General features: G+C 38.0%; 1 protein-coding gene across 4 annotated transcripts in view; it reads left to right on the forward strand.

The window, feature by feature from the left end:
• LOC115218481 (medium-chain acyl-CoA ligase ACSF2, mitochondrial) overlaps positions 1-17,103 on the forward strand; it is a 39,789-nt gene that overhangs the window by 20,664 nt on the left and 2,022 nt on the right. For 2 of the 4 annotated variants that reach the window (XM_029788328.2, XM_029788327.2), the window contains exons 8-14: positions 341-436; positions 1,629-1,777; positions 2,419-2,587; positions 2,905-3,012; positions 4,995-5,143; positions 9,194-9,335; positions 16,837-16,947. In XM_029788328.2, the coding sequence (XP_029644188.1) occupies positions 341-436; positions 1,629-1,777; positions 2,419-2,587; positions 2,905-3,012; positions 4,995-5,143; positions 9,194-9,335; positions 16,837-16,947 (924 nt within the window). The remainder of the gene's footprint in view (positions 1-340; positions 437-1,628; positions 1,778-2,418; positions 2,588-2,904; positions 3,013-4,994; positions 5,144-9,193; positions 9,336-16,836; positions 16,948-17,103) is intronic. The other 2 variants (XR_005001644.1, XR_005001643.1) reach the window with 1 other exon arrangement.

Raw genomic sequence — 17,103 nt, forward strand, 5'->3', positions numbered from 1 at the left:
AGCAGTTCCCATGAGCACTATCTTTTGAATTTCTGCCATTTTGGGGTTTCCTGGTATCTGAGTTAGGTAGCAATCAGTCCCTTTCGCTATCATTCCCAGGGCACCTATGACAACAGGTATTGTTTTAGTCTTCAGCTTCCACATTTTGCTGATTTCTATTTCAAGATCTTTATATTTGCTCAGTTTTTGGTAGGTCTTGACAGATACGTTTATATCGATTGGGACAGTCTATTATTATTATTATTATTATTATTATTATTATTATTATTATTATTATTATTATTATTATTATTATTACTCACATCTCATTGCACAAATCTATTCTTTATATATCTTGTAGGGAACCACTGGTAAACCTAAAGGGGCCACTCTGTCACATTTCAGTATTCTCAACAATAGTCACTCTGTAGGTTTTCGTTTAAGATACAATGAAATGGTAAGTACATGTTCCAATATAGCATCCTCAAGTACTTTATTGCCAATTTAGGTATTTTGTTTACTTTGAGAAATAATTATTTTATTGCTTTTTTTTAAAAAAAAAATGAGTTTATTTATACACTGTAAGATTAAAGTGCTGAATAAAACGTCCAGATTGTTAAAATACTGGATCCAAGATGTTGATGTTATGAGTATTATTGTTATTATTATTGTCACCAAGGTGGACTTTGCCTTTCATCCTTTCAGGGATGATAAATAATATGGAACAGTTGAACACTGGGGTCAATGTAATAGACTTATCATCTACCTCTGAAATTGCTGGTCTTGTGTCAAAATTATCATCATTATTATTATTATTATTTCTTTTTATCTCAGGTTTTGTTGGAACTCCTGGAGTCTTGCATGTGTAATGGGTTTGCTACCTGCAGCCTACAGTACCATGTTATCCATTCCTTCAGCTATCTAATATTTTCCTGATTATTCTGGCCGTGCCAAGGAGGCAAACCTTTTGTAACAGTTCCACTGGGCAACCTATTCCAATTTCCTTCATGTTCCCCTTGATGTCTTCTGATACTGTCCCCTAGGACCCAACAATAATTGGCCCTATCTTCACCTTCTTCATTTCCAATAGTCAGACTATTTTGTACTTAGGAGGGTTGTATTTATCTATTTTTTTGTCTTCCTTCTTGACTATTCGTAGGTCAAAGGGGCATGAAACATCAATTATATTATCATTTTTATTATTATCATTATTATTATTTTAATTTTTATTATTATTGTTATTATTACAAAATACCTTATGGTTTTTAATTAGGACTGTTTACATTCTGAGTTTAAATCCCTCCAAAGTCATCTTTATCCTACCAAGCTCAATAAAACTAGTTAAATATTGTAGTTAGTGGTATCAATTAATCCCCCCCCCCCTCTCAATTACCAGTCTTGTGCCTAAATCAGGAAACAATGAAGTTGACAGAATGTCAGGCAAAATGCTTAGCAACATTTCTTCAGAGTTCAAATTCAACCGAGGTAGACTTTGCTTTTCATCCTTTTGTGGTCAGTGATATAAGTACCAGTTGAGAGCACTGAGTGGGGTGGGGGGTGGGGGATCCATATAATCAACAATCCACCTCCCACAAAATTCCAGGCCCAGAGTAGAACAGCACTTATTCACTTATTTATTCATTTTTTAGAAACACCGTGTGTGCATGCCAGTTCCATTGTACCATTGTTTCGGTTCCGTTGTTGGTGCATTAACAATGATTACTCACGGAACCTGCTGCATCTTCCCATCTCCTGGATTTGAAGCAAAGACTGTTCTGACAGTTGTCGAAAACGAAAGGTAGACTTAGTCAATATTTATTCAACATTTTTAAATCACACACACTTCATCAAGAATTATTCTACCATATTGATCACATCCCATGCGAGAGTCTTTCAATAATTCATTAACCAAAGTGTGACTACATCACTACAACATCATTTATCTTCAATGATGGATATGTGTGTGTGTGTGTGTGTGTGTGTCTGTGTGTGTGTGCTATCAAAGCCACTGTGCACCTGATGACATGCAGGTGCACAATGGCTTCCAGATCATATCTATTTATATGATATTTTAAGTAAGAGCATGAATATGGAATACTCGGCCACCAACAGCCATTACCAATGCAGAGAAATAATTGTTGCAATTAGTGATTAAAACTTTATCATTCCATCTTTTATTTATATGTTTCTATCTTCTGTGGTATCATCAGCCAAATCTTCAAATCATACCATACCATGTTAAAAAAAGGACACATTAATTGATATAGTCCTAGATACACTGTATCTGAATAAAAGATGTGATGGTCATAGCCCGAACATCTTTGATTGTAGATTTACTGGATTGGGACTGACCTCCTGTCTTAATAAGATGAGATTATCGTGGTTGGCTTTAATTTGCATGTTATTCACATCCTTAACGTTTTCTGTTTCGTCCATTAGGTGCAATTCCATGTATGGTGTTCCAACCATGTTTATAGACATTTTGAGTCATCCAGACTTCCCAAAATATGATCTGACATCATTAAGGACTGGAGTCATGGCAGGCTCTGTCTGTCCCATATCCCTTATGGAAAGAGTCATGAGAGACATGCATATGCCTCACATTACAGTAAGTATTTGTATGAAAGATGATGATGATTAGGACAGCTCTGATAGAAAAGATCCATGTTTAACCCTTTAGCATTCAAGTTATTCTGTCAAATGTCAAATTCCCATTGTTTTGAATTAATCTTACATTATTTCATAGCTTTGAGATTTCAATGATGTGATTGTATATTTTCAGAAAGCCATTGTAGGATAGGTGTGAAAGACTGGATCTGGCTGGTTTGAACACAGGCAGAATATTTGGGCCAGAAATGGCCTGTTTCAATGCTAAAAGGTGAAAGGTATCCCAGCCAATTTCAGTCATATTTCTTGTGTTTTCAGATATGTTATGGAAGTACTGAAACGAGTCCAGTGACATTTCAGAGTGATTATAATGATACGGCAGAAAGGAAATGTTCAACAGTGGGTCAGGTTTCATCCCATACTGAGGTAGGTTTATGATCCATGGTGAGAGATGCTTAGATACCGTAGTGGAGGGAGTCTTTATAACAGAGTGTATCAGATGCTTTTTCATGTTATTCAAGTGAGGCCACCAAGTAGCTCAGACCCTTTCATTGAAGGAGGCAGCTTCAATGTTGAGATGTCTTGCTGTAGAAGAGGTACATAACTAGAGAAAGGAGAGAAACTGGTGGGAGAGATAGGAGGGGGAATGTGAGAGGGATGGGGACAGGAGCAGGTATGTTTGCTGGAATGTGAGATGAGTAACAGTTGGTTGGAAGTAAGGAATGCAGTGAACAACAAAGGGGACAAAGTCAGTGGTGAATATCAGGTTTTGAGTGGTGGGAGGTGAAAGAAAAAGAAGTGGTTCGAGGAGGAGGAGAAGGTTGATAAGTGGAAGTATGCGGGGTGAGGGGGGACAAGAGCAGTGGGAAGAGTGAAGGTGGGTGTGAGTGCACAATTATGTAAGAAATAACAGAGAGAGAGAGAGAGAATGACGAGCACTGGTGGAGACGATTGTCGACCGATATGAGATGGTGTTCAAAAACAGTTTGGGATAATATTAAGAGTGCGAGGTGGGTACCATGTAGAATTGACTCCAGGGAGCTGGGAATTGGTAGCACAAAGATATGGGGAGGGGAATATGTGCACTTCTACTGTCGCATAATTATTTAATTACAACAACTGAGGAAGTACTGTACTTAGAAGAGTAATGGAGGGCTAGATGTTGAGAAATGACTTGAATATGGGGGTCAGTACATAAATGATAGGACCTCCTTTTTGCTGGGGTGGGCATGTCTTCTCAAGCACAACAAATAGCCAATCATCTCAGTCCTTTGTCATTTCTTTCGTGAGGCTCAACATCCTGGGGTCAGACTTCACTGCTTGATTCCATATCTTTCAGGTGTCTCCCTCTTCCACAGGTCCCATCCACATTTAGCGATGCAGCTATCCTCCTTCATATGCATTGCTTGACCATACCAACACAGTTTTCATGTCACAGTTTTCTTTTCTCTTTAGTTTTTGCATCTACTCTACATTCACAGCCTATATTTCGCTACCATATCGCTTTACTGTTCATACACAATAATCATACAGTTTGCCTTTTACTTTGAAACGGAAGTCTTTTATTAGCATCAGAGTTAAAAACTCTCTCCATCCTCTTCTTATTCAAGCAACTACACTTTTGGAACACCACTCTCCACTACTAATAAGGTCACCTGGATAACAGAAGCTATCTACTACTTCCAGCAAACCTTTTGGGTGTTTCAGAGAACTCGTTTCCATTTCCTGGTTGTTCCTCTGCATCTACCATAAAGTCTGCTTTCTCTGTAAACCTTTTTGTGATTCCACTGCATCTTTTATGAATCCATAGTTTACACTGAGTACATTATATGGAAGTTCTACCTTTTGCTTTCTTACATATCAGGGGTCATTTATTTGGTGGATCCTGTCTGTTTTCTTGCTTAGTAGAACTTTGGTCTTTATGAAGTTAGTTTTAAGGCCTTTTGATTTCAGGTGTTGCTTGCACACCTGAAATTTCTTTTCCAATTCCACTACAGATTCAGCAATGAAATAAGGTCATCAGCATAGAGGAGTTCCCATGGGATTCAGTCTTAAACTCCTGTTATGAATAGGAGGGGACTGGGAACTGAGCCCTGGGAAACTCCTATTTGTACTATAAATTCATTGCTATATTCATTGCCAACACCTTTGTACATGGCTTGAACAGTTCTCAGCACTCATTAGTTTAAAAATGGAGATTCCTAATCAAGGTGAGTCTCAGATCAATACATAATATAGAGGGAAATAATGTTTAATTAATAATAGGTTAATTGTTTCATCAACTCAATAAATGTTACTGAATATTCAGTGATAGGAATATTTCATATTATTTTAAATGCGTTATTAATTTGTTGTTAAATCAACATAAAAAGCTGAATTATACACCAAGTACCCATTTCATTGGACAGGCAAAAATTGTAAATCTTGATGGCAAATTACTTCCTGTAAATGAACCTGGTGAACTTTATACTCGAGGTTACACAACAATGTTAGGATACTGGAATGAAGCCCAGAAGACATCAGAAGTGATTAAAAGTGGAGGATGGTATGCAACAGGGTAAGATTTTATATTATTTTCTTTTATTGATAATAAAATTGATTTCTGGAAGCATTTTAAGCCTTTTAATATTGTCTCTGGTTCTATAAGAAACCAAGAACTTCCTTTAAAATATTGAAATTTGTGACTATAATTTTAACTAAGAAACATGTTAAACACCAATTAAGTAATGTCTTTTTTTTTTTGTTTCTTTTATATTCACTCAAAGCCACACATTTTGAAGGAATTTATGATTGATTACATCACTAAAGGGCCAAGTTCTGAGAAGATGAAATGTCAAGTTGACATTGGTAGGATTTTGTCTCAGAATATAAACATTTATAACTAAACTAGCATTATGACCTGTCATTACCGGGTCACAGTGCTAGTGCATGTATATATGTGTATATATATCTGTACATATTACATGTACATCTATATATATACATCTACACATAAAATACAAAATACAAAGTTATATCTTACTATCGCTAGTGATAACAATACTCAAAATATATAACAGAATTGTAGGCCCGTCTCTTGCAATTTCGATCAATTGTATCTTGTCCTCCCTCTTGTATAGAAGTGTGGCTACAATCCAGCCTACCTCTACTTCTGGGGGAACATTTTTAATTTTTATCCGGGACGTCCTACGTCCCAGATATAAAGGTAAAAATAAAATATTTCCACTTTGCAAGGTTCGAGTCGAGTACTCCCTTGCACACTCCATTGACTCGAACCTTGCTTCTATTGTGGTAAATTTACCGCCTCTGGTTAGATACTTGATATCTTTCATAGCCGCACCAAGACTCTTTTCGATGGTGCTTTCCTCCAGGTGTTCAAATCTTTTTTTTTTTCTCGACATTGTATACTTTATAGACAATAGTCTTTTCTTTAATTTAATTTTTTATTTCATTTGGTGGTGTTATCCTAGATTCATCGTCTTTGTCGGTGATCAGTCCGAAATAGGTTTGTATTTCTTCCATTTTAATTTCAATGAGTTCATGCCCGCTGACGGCTGCAGCGAAATTCATTTTTGGACTTTCTTCTATCAAAAGCATTTTAACAAAAATGCTTCTGTATAAACGGTGAAAATATTGTCAATTTCCCCAAACAGGGACACAATTCAATTTTTAAACAATAAGCAAAGCTCCTTCTCCCAAAGGGGGAGGGCTACGGTTTACAATTATTTAACAAATGCAACACAACAACGTTTCCCTTTCGAGGAACCAACAAGCGTGATAACAATAGTTAAACAGTAATAATAATAACAACAAACCTTACAGTGAATCAAAAAGCAGTACGCAGTTGAAGCTATAGTCCTTTATGTATAAGAAATAAACCAACAGCAGTACTCAGTAGAAGCGGCTGTTCAAGAAAACTGACATTACATACAGCCAAACTTCATATAGATACTTAATGCTAGCTAATTAGCAGATAATCTAGTGTAAAAGCCGTGGTAAACAGTATGTGCACACCTCCATCTGGACTATTCCATTTCTGCACACTAATTTTATTTTCAATTTATTCCCATTCATGTGAAACCACTTATTCGATTTCAAGTCATTGATGCAATTTTATACCAATTGCTATTTTTGCTTTTGTTATGTTACGATTATATCATACTTTAGTTTGATTTTAATTATTACTTACCACATATTCAATTTTTATTGTTAAAGTGAAAGTATCTGACATAAAATAGAGAAATGTTTTTGTTTCACTTTTAACACGTAATGCTGAAATAGTGGAGAAGATATGATATTGCTGTGGGCTCACCCTAGGCAAGAAGTTGAACATTTTTTTGCCCATGAAACTACATGGACCCTATGTAAGGCATGTGTAAAATTTGAATGAAATTGGTTGTGTAGTTCTCAAGTTTTAGGGAAACACACAGACAGATACACATTCTCAGTTTATATATATAGAGATAGCAGAGGATATTTTACATGAGAGCATAATAGTTGTGAGTCCACTGCCTTTAGACATCTATTTGATCTCAAACTAATGAGAGGAGCCTCTAAAAGGTTGCTTGACTTTGAGAAATAGCAACCAAATCTCCCTCAAATCACAACCCTACTCTGATAGGAAAAAAAATACATTGGACATCATGGTCCTAGGTTCTCTTCACATAGAGGCAGGATGGTTATGGATGGAATGCCTTTAATAATAGGTGTTGGTAGTTTAGTAGGCAATACATCTGTCCGAATTTTGAGAACTACATTATCTAATGAATCATTCCATTTTTGGAGGTACTGAACTATTGTTTCAGGGGAAATTGCTACTATTTTTAGCAGGTTTAATGACCAGATAGAGGTTCTTTAGTTGGCCCATCTTAAAGATTGACGAGTGATGGATTAAACCCTAAATGACATTGAGAACCTCCCAGACATTGATTTTTTTTTGCGTATTAAAGGTTCATCATCATCTCTATGTTATCATTATTATCATGTTGTTGCTATTATTTTTCTCATCTTTCAGCAAGGAGGACTGGTACTATCCATGACCTTTCTACAGGGCACCTGGGGTAGATGGGTGGGAGAGAAGGAGGAACTTAATCTCAAACCAGAGATTTGGCCAAAATGCTTACAACAGAATCGACTCTACTAAAGAATCAAAAAGTATCCAGCTGTGACCTTTTTTTTCATCTTTTTATCTCAGACTTCTTGGGAACTATCTGCTTTATTCAGCTTGGCATTCTTTTATATAAGACAGTAAATTGTAATATGAGGAAGATTTGGCTACTATTTCTAGCAGGTTGTTGGTTTATGATATTATTTGACACTCTGTGTTGGTAGTGTAACAGACAACATATCAGTCACAAGACCAGATTCTTATGATATTAAATGCCTGTTTCATTACCTAAATAATGATGGTTCCTTTTCTTGGGTGCATTATTTTAGAGCCAATATTTCTGTTTCTGAGGAGTTTTATTTTTATTTGTGATTATTGTGTGAATATTTCAATGTTGTGTGGTCTTATATAACTTACATTGTTAATCCCTGAAAACATAACAATTTATCATTGGCCTTTAACAAAAATTTGTTTTTCCTTAAGTTATGCTGTTTTAAATGACCCATAATCAGTTATTTGTAAAAGTGTATATATATATATATATATATATATATATATATATATGTGTGTGTGTGTATGTGTGTGTGTGTGTGCATTATAATACAAAATTTACTGTTAATTCTTGTATAATTCATCAGTCAAAAGGATAATATTTTATGTGGTAAGATTCTGATATTAATGTCCCATGAGAAGCTGGTGTTAGTCTATTTCATAAACCATTTCACATTATTTTGATAGCTCACTTCTGCTTTCATCATACAAAAACCTCACATTTTAAAGCAGTCATATCTAAATTAAAAAGCTTCCATTCATCATAACATTATGCAAGAACTTTTCAATAATTTATGTTCCATGATAAAGAATATTTCCACATTCATGGCTGAGGTGCTGGAAGTTATCCCCCCCCCCCATCACACATTCTCACATTGTACTACAACTGTACTTTCCTCTAAGGTCTTCCCCATCCAGACCTTGAAGTTATCCATTTGTGTTGTACTGAGTTCAACTAAGCTGATTTCACTAAGTTGTGTTGTTCTGAGTTCAAATTTCACTAAGGTTGACTTTACCTTTCATCCTTTTGGGGTTGATAAATTAAGTACCAGTTACACACTGGGGTTGATGTAATAATACCAAAGTCGGCTTTGTGTTGTTCCATTTTTACCTTTGTCATCCATGTGTCCATTTCCCAGCCAATCAGCCTCCAATCATGTCATTGTGCTTCTGGGTACCAATAACATAACCAAGATATTCCATAACACCATCAATGAAGAAGTTATTTTATTGAATCTCACTTTAAATTGTTAATTACTTACAAAATTAATTGAATCCCACTTTAAATTGTTAATTACTTACAAAATTAATTGAATCCCACGTACTGAGTCTGTCATAAGAAATATGGTCACAGAAGCTTGTGTCCATATAAGGAATTCCAATCTTGATTAAAACATCAATGCTTGAAAAAGGAATTATAATTTAATGAAAATGTTATCTTCATTGCAGTGATATTGGCGTTTTGGATGAAAATGGGTACTGCAAAATAACTGGCCGAATCAAAGACATGATTATTCGAGGAGGTGAAAATATTTATCCCAGTGAAATTGAAACCTTGCTATACAAACATCCGAAGGTGAAGGATGTTCAGGTATGCAACATTTATCCTTATACACATTCCATCTATTTTTGCTTTAAAATCACAGAAATTATTCACATTATTCCTCATTCTTCTATGCTGGCACATCATCATCATCATCATCATCATCATCGTTTAACGTCCGTTTTCCGCGCTAGCACGGGTTGGACGGTTTCGACCGGGGTCTGGGGAGCTAGGGACTGCCCCAGGCTCCAGTCTAGTCTGGCAGTGTTTCTACAGCTGGATGCCCTTCCTAACGCCAACCACTCCACGAGTGTAGTGGGTGTTTTTTACGTGCCACCTGCACAGGTGCCAGAGGGGTCTGGCATCGGCCACGTTCGGATGGTGCTTTTTATGGGGGGGGGGCAGAAATATAGGGGAGCACCAGTGGGGAGGGGTGGTTCAAAGAAATGATGACAGGTTCTAGGCAAGTAGAACGTAGGATATCAAGAGAGGGGTAATGCATGGTGAAATAGCGTATTGAAAAGGGGGGGGTTCGAAGAGTAGACACCTATAATGGTGGTGGGAGAAGCGACATCCGGTATAGATGGAGCAAAAATATAGAGATATCCGCTATTGGTGGTGGGGGTGGGCAAGGGCGGGTGCACCGGGAATATGACGGGCTGGCTTAAAAATGCTCTTAGCAAAGGAAGAGGGGGGATTGCAGACAGCGTAAAAGAGGGAGAGAGAGAGAGAAGGGGGAATAGCGGAAATGGGCCGCCATTGAAAAAAACCCCTGTATGGAGAAATAATATGCAATACGAGGCGAAGCTGAAAATAGTAATAATAATAAATAAATAATAAACAGCTCAACCACAACATTAGATTAGAAAGACTCTCTTATCTTGGGAATATTTCGTTCTTCGGCCTGACACGGGAATATGACGGGCTGGCTTAAAAATGCTCTTGCAGACAGCGTAAAAGAGGGAGAGAGAGAGAGAAGGGGAAATAGCGGAACCCCGCGGAAATGGGCCGCCATTGAAAAAAAACCCCTGTATGGAGGAATAATATGCAATACGAGGCGAAGGACGGGCTTCTTTCAGTTTCCGTCTACTAAATCCACTCACAAGGCTTTGGTCGGCCCGAGGCTATAGTAGAAAACACTTGCCCAAGGTGCCACGCAGTGGGACTGAACCCAGAACTATGTGGTTGGTAAGCAAGCTACTTACCATACAGCCACTCCTGTGCCTATGCAGATCCATCGAATATAGGCCAAATATAATTTCAAGATGAAACATAGTGATAATAGTAAAAGTTAATATTTATGCCCGCTTAAAAGTGTATGTTGTGTCTGACTCTAGTGCTTGATTGGTACATTATTTTATTGATCCCTTAGGGATGAAAGACAAAGTTGACATTGGTGGGATTTGAGTTCAGAATGTAAACAGCTGAAACAAATACCACAAGGCATTATTTCTGATGTTGTAACGATTCTGTCAACTCACCAATATTAATAATAAAGGTTTAAAATTTTGGCACAAGGTCCACAATTTATTTTGGTTGGGGGGTGGGGTGGGGGGGATATGTTGATTGCATCAACCCCAGTGCTCAACTGGTACTTGTTTTATAGACTCTGAAAGAATGAAAGGCAAAGTTGACCTCAGTGGAATCTGAACTCAGAATATAAAAGATGAACGAAATGCCATGAAGCATTTTCCCTAGTGTACTAACGATTCTACCAGGTCACCACCTTAGATAATAATTTCCACTGCTGATGTCACCCTTTCCACTACTACTAGTGCCCTTTCAGGGTCTACGTTCCATTTCCATGTTGACACAGGTTCAAAAGGATCTGATGTATTGTTTAGGCATGGTTTCCATGGTTAGACATCCTTCCCAATGCCATGCATGTTTTTCCACAGATGGTTGGGTTTTCTGCAGCACTGCATATCACCAATTAATTTGGTGTCCTTTGTTATCTCCTATGTATGACACAACATCTTTGGGCACAAGGCCAGTAGCGGAAGGTGAGGGGTTAGTTGTCTGAATTACCCTTAGTATTTGACTAGTACTTTTTATTATTTTTTATCAATCCTGGAAAAATTAAAGACGAAGATGACTTCATCACAATTTGAACTCAGGACATAAGGAACCAGAATAAATACTGCAAGGCATTCTGTGTGATTTTCTACTGAGTTTGATACCACCACATAATAATCCTTTCTACTAAAGGTAGAAGACCTGAAATTTCGGGGAAGATGGGAAGTTGATGACATTGACCCCAATGCTCAACTGGTACTCATTTTATCGATTCCAAAAGGACGAAAGGGGAAAATCGACAAAGATAGATAAAATGCCTCAAAGCAGTTTGTCCACTAACAGTTCAGCCAGCTTGCCACAACAATAACAACAATTAGTTTTTGCTGTTTTTTTTAATAAATAGAATGTTAAATAAGTGAAGCAGTTACACAAAGAAAAGAATCCCATGTCAACAGCTAAATTAGAGCACTATAATATTATCTAGGTCAGGAGAGAGGGAGAGCTGGCAGTGACTTGTTGTGTGAGTAGAGGTTTCATGCCTTTGGAAAAAACAGCTACTTTCAATTGTGTTACCGCCCCAACAGTTACTGGACCTACAAGGAGCAGCTGTCAAATCTCCCTCAAATCATATCCTACCATCTTGAAAAAGGCACACATAGGATATCGTAGTAACACTAGATTCACTATGTTACTAAATGAAACCCAATAAACAAGATAGTCATCAACCGGAGTATCATTGAAAGATAAACCTGCTCTATTATAGCTCCCCTGAAACAAAACGACATATGTAAGAGCGTGGTTGACTAGTCACATTTGCAAATGAATTACATGAGAACTAGCATAGTTCACTCTATATACTCCATGACTATTTATTTCTTAAGCTCTTGGTCTAGGTTATAGTTCAGTCTGACATTGACAGACATGGTTGATTATAATTCTTTATGTCTCTGTTGTGTCAGGTTCACTCTGTGACAACAGGTGATGTGCAGGAGCGGGAATTATCCTTATAAACATATCTACCTTGATGTTAATAGAGCACAGTAGGGCTACTGACATATATCACCACACTAACATTTAAAAAAAAAAAAAAATCAATAACTGAAAAAGGAAGAAAAATAATTTTAAAAATCAATGTAGAATATATGGAAAAAAAAACGCTCAGTAAATTATTGCGAATGAACTAACCTTTATCTCAACTCCAGCTGGTACCACAATAGGTCGGAAAGACAATGAATGAGGGCAGATGGGGGTTATCATGATGGAAGGAACACTAGGATGCATCATAGAGGCACCTGCAGCAACAGCATAGGCTGTACTTCCAGTAGGAGTAGATATAATAATACCATCACCTTGGTTGGACACAAATCCTCCTGCACAGCCTCACCTCTCATTTGGGTCCCTTATCAGATTCAGCCTCTCAGATTATTGTTTCATATCCACTTTCAAGCAAGGACCCAGAGAGGATCTGTTGAGGCAGATTTTCTATGGCTGGATGCCCAAGCTGTCACCAACCCTCAACTGTTTCCAAGCTAGATGGTATTTCCCCGTGGCCAGGCATGTTTTTTCACAGAAGAATGGTAACAACCAACCTCACTTGTGTGAGGGTGATGCTCATTTACAACCATTATGTGATATTTAGACAAGGGTAAACACACACAGGACAGGCTCCTTTCAATTTCTGTCCCCACAATTTACTCAAGAGGCTTTGGTTGGTCTGAACTGTAGCAAAAAAACACCCAAAGTACTGCACAAGTGAGACTGAATCCAAGAGCACAGGATTGGGAGGCAAACTTCTTTAACTACCCAGCCCGATATATTTATATCTCTCTATATATAAAACTGAGAATGTGTATCTGTCTGTGTGTTTCCCAAAAACTTGAGAACTACACAACCAATTTCATTCAAATTTTTCACATGCCTTACATAGGGTCCATGTAGTTTCATGGGCAAAAAAATGTTCAACTTCTTGCCTAGGGCGAGCCCACAGCAATATCATATCTTCTCCACTATTTCAGCATTACGTGTTAAAAGTGAAACAAAAACATTTCTCTATTTTATGTCAGATACTTTCACTTTAACAATAAAAATTGAATTATATGTGGTAAGTAATAATTAAAATCAAACTAAAGTATGATATAATCGTAACATAACAAAAGTAAAAATAGCAATTGGTATAAAATTGCATCAATAACTTGAAATTGAATAAGTGGTTTCACATGAATGGGAATAAATTAAAAATAAAATTAGTGTGCAGAAATGGAATAGTCCAGATGGAGGTGTGCACATACCGTTTACTACGGCTTTTACATTAGATTATCTGCTAATTAGCTAGCATTAAGTATCTATATGAAGTTTGGCTGTATGTAATGTCAGTTTTCTTGAACAGCCGCTTCTACTGAGTACTGCTGTTGGTTTATTTCTTATACATAAAGGACTATAGCTTCAACTGCATACTGCTTTTTGATTCACTGTAAGGTTTGTTGTTATTATTATTACTGTTTAACTAATGTTATCACGTTTGTTGGTTCCTCGAAAGGGAAACGTTATTGTGTTGCATTTGTTAAATAATTGTAAACCGTAACCCTCCCCCTTTGGGAGAAGGAGCTTTGCTTATTGTTTAAAAATTGAATTGTGTCCCTGTTTGGGGAAATTGACAATATTTTCACCGTTTACACAGAAGCATTTTTGTTAGAATGCCTTCGATAGAAGAAAGTCCAAAAATGAATTTCACTGCAGCCGTCGGCGGGCATGAACTCATTAAAATTAAAATGGAAGAAATACAAACCTATTTCGAATTGATCACCGACAAAGACGGTGAATCTAGGATAACACCACCAAACGAAATATAAAATTAAATTAAAGAAAAGACTATTGTCTATAAAGTATACAATGTCGAGAAAAAAAAGATTTGAACACCTGGAGGAAAGCACCATCGAAAAGTGTCTTGGTGCGACTATGAAAGATATCTAACCAGAGGCGGTAAATTCACCACTATAGAAACAAGGTTCAAGTCAACGGAGTGTGCAAGGGAGTACTCGACTCTAACCTTGCAAAGTGGAAATATTTTATTTTTACCTTTATATCTGGGACGTAGGACGTCCCGGATAAAAATTTAAAATGTCCCCCCAGAAGTAGAGGTAGGCTGGATTGTAGCCACACTTCTATACAAGAGGGAGGACAAGATACAATTGATCGAAATTGCAAGAGACGGGCCTACAATTCTGTTATATATTTTGAGTATTGTTATCACTAGTGATAGCAAGATATAACTTTGTATTTTGTATTTTATGTGTAGATGTATATATATACGAGGGACGTTCAATAAGTAATGCCTCTGACCCACTTGCAGTTGTTGGATCTAGCTGAAATTTTGCATGTGCTATCATTTATATCTCTATAGAGTAAGTGGCAAATTACAGCACTGAATTAATTGTGGTTTCTGATTTACAGGTGTTTGAACCGAGTCAAGTGTGAAATGGAGCCTGTTGAATGTCGAGCAGTGATCCGGTTTTTGTATTTGAAAGGACGCACACCACGGGAGACTTTTGATGAAATGAAAGTAACTTATGGTGATGATGCCCCATCATATGACCTTGTAAAACACTGGCATCGTGAATTCAAACATGGTCGGAACTCTGTGGAAACAGCTTCCAGATCTGGTCACCCCTTCTGCCATTGATGAGGCATCTGTCCGTCAATTTGAGGCTGCTATTTTGGAAGATCAACGCATAATTATTCGCCAAATAGCCCATGAGGTCAAGATTAGTACCGGGTCTGTGGAAACTATCATTCATGACCATTTGCATATGCAAAAGGTGTCTGCCAGATGGATTTCCAGGTTGCTCATGCCTTTCCAGAAGCAAGAACGCGTCGAGTGCTCGAGGGTGAATTTGGAGATGTGCCAAGAAGATGAGTCAAAATTTTTCAAAAGACTGATTACACAGGATGAAACCTGGGTCCATCACGATGATCCAGAGACCAAAGCCCAGTCAATGCAGTGGAAGCACCGTGACTCACCCCCTCCAAAGAAGGCAAGGGTGCAGCCCTCCGCTGGCAAGGTCATGCTCACAGTCTTCTGGGACCAGGACGAAGTAGTGATGACAGATTTCCTGGCAAAGGGTACCACAATTGCAGGAGCCTATTATGCTTCACTTTTGAGGAAATTAAGAGAAGTTATCAAAATCAAGAGGCGGGGCAAGATCAGCAAAGACATCCTCCTCCTGCAGGACAACGCTCCGGTCCACAACTCGCTTGTCACCAGATCAGAAGCACAGGCGTATGGCTATGAACTCCTCCCCCATCCCCCTACTTTCCTGACCTTGCACCCTCTGATTTTCACCTCTTCCCAGTCATGAAGTTGTTTTTGAAAGGAAAGCGTTTCCCAGATGATGCAGCCTTGATTTCTGAAGTCACGTTCAGGTTGGAGGACCAAGCTGGGGTCTTCTACAAAAACGGTCTCCAGAGCTGCATCAAACAATGGGAGAAATGCATAACTCTGGGTGGTTCCTATGTAGAAAAAGACTAATAACTGTGCCAAGTTTCGTTGCTCTACTGCTATGGGAAGTGGGTCAGGGGCATTACTTATTGAACGCCCCTCGATGTACATGTAATATGTACAGATATATATACACATATATACATGCACTATGACCCGGCAATGACAGGTCATAATGCTAGTTAGTTCAATAAATTTCTGTCTAATCATTGTTTTTTTTTTGTTTGTTCCTTCTCGAGCCATGCCTGGCTCATAAGGGCCGGTTTCCTTGGCATATAGGTTCCCCACCTGGACGGGACACCAGTCCATCGCAGGTGAGCTGCAAGATGCAGGAGGAAAGAGTGAGAGAAAGTTGTGGTGAAAGAGTCAGCAGATGTTCATCATTACCTTCTGCCAGAGCTGCGTGGAGCTTAGGTGTTTTGCTCATAAACACACACATTGCCCGGTCTGAGATTCGAACCCACGACCGCGAGTCCGCTATTCTAACCACTAGGCCATGTGCCTCCACCCATCTAATCATTCAAATACTCATATGCAGTGATTGCTACCATAACATTTATTTTCTTGAAGAGATGGGTCAGGTATGTCTGCTATACAGCGACATCCAGTATCCTGTCATCTGACAACACCTCATTGTCACCCTGTCATCAGTTACCCTCCACCAAAATTATACACTGAAGATCGATGGCTCGGTCATTTGGTCATTCACAGAGTTGTTTACTATCAAATCAGCCATGATTGAGAAGACTTACCATCAAAGATGCTCCAAAAATGACCATCACTTTTATTCAGAGTATACATAGTGTAATGTTTGACATTATTGTGTCCTTCCTCCGTTAAGACAACAGGAGGTATTGAGGAAAACTTTTAGTGGGTAGAGTCACCAATTTGAGGGTTGACCATTAAATCAGACTTCAAAAAAGCTTTCAGTAGAATTTCCAGACATATTTTATGAGCAACACTAAGGGAGTCTGCAGAAAATAGTTGAAGTACTCAGAGGAAGTGGTACAGTTTATTAAGCATTCTCTCTTTTTATAGGTTGTTGGGTTACCAGATCCACGAATGGGAGAAGAGGTGTGTGCCAGTATTCAATTGAAGGAAGGTGTAGAATGCAGTGAAGATGAGATTAAAGATTATTGTGTTGAACATGTAAGTAAATGATTGATAGAACAAAATTACTGAACAATTCATATTGTAGTGTTGCAAACTTGGCAGATTTGCTGCTGTCCTGTGGTGAACCACCTGGTGGTCATTTAATCCATGTGAGTTCAATGTGGAGACTTGATTAAGCAGTTGAATAAATCT

This window comes from Octopus sinensis, linkage group LG13 (assembly GCF_006345805.1).
Source record: "Octopus sinensis linkage group LG13, ASM634580v1, whole genome shotgun sequence".
Classification (NCBI taxonomy): Eukaryota; Metazoa; Mollusca; class Cephalopoda; order Octopoda; family Octopodidae; genus Octopus; species Octopus sinensis.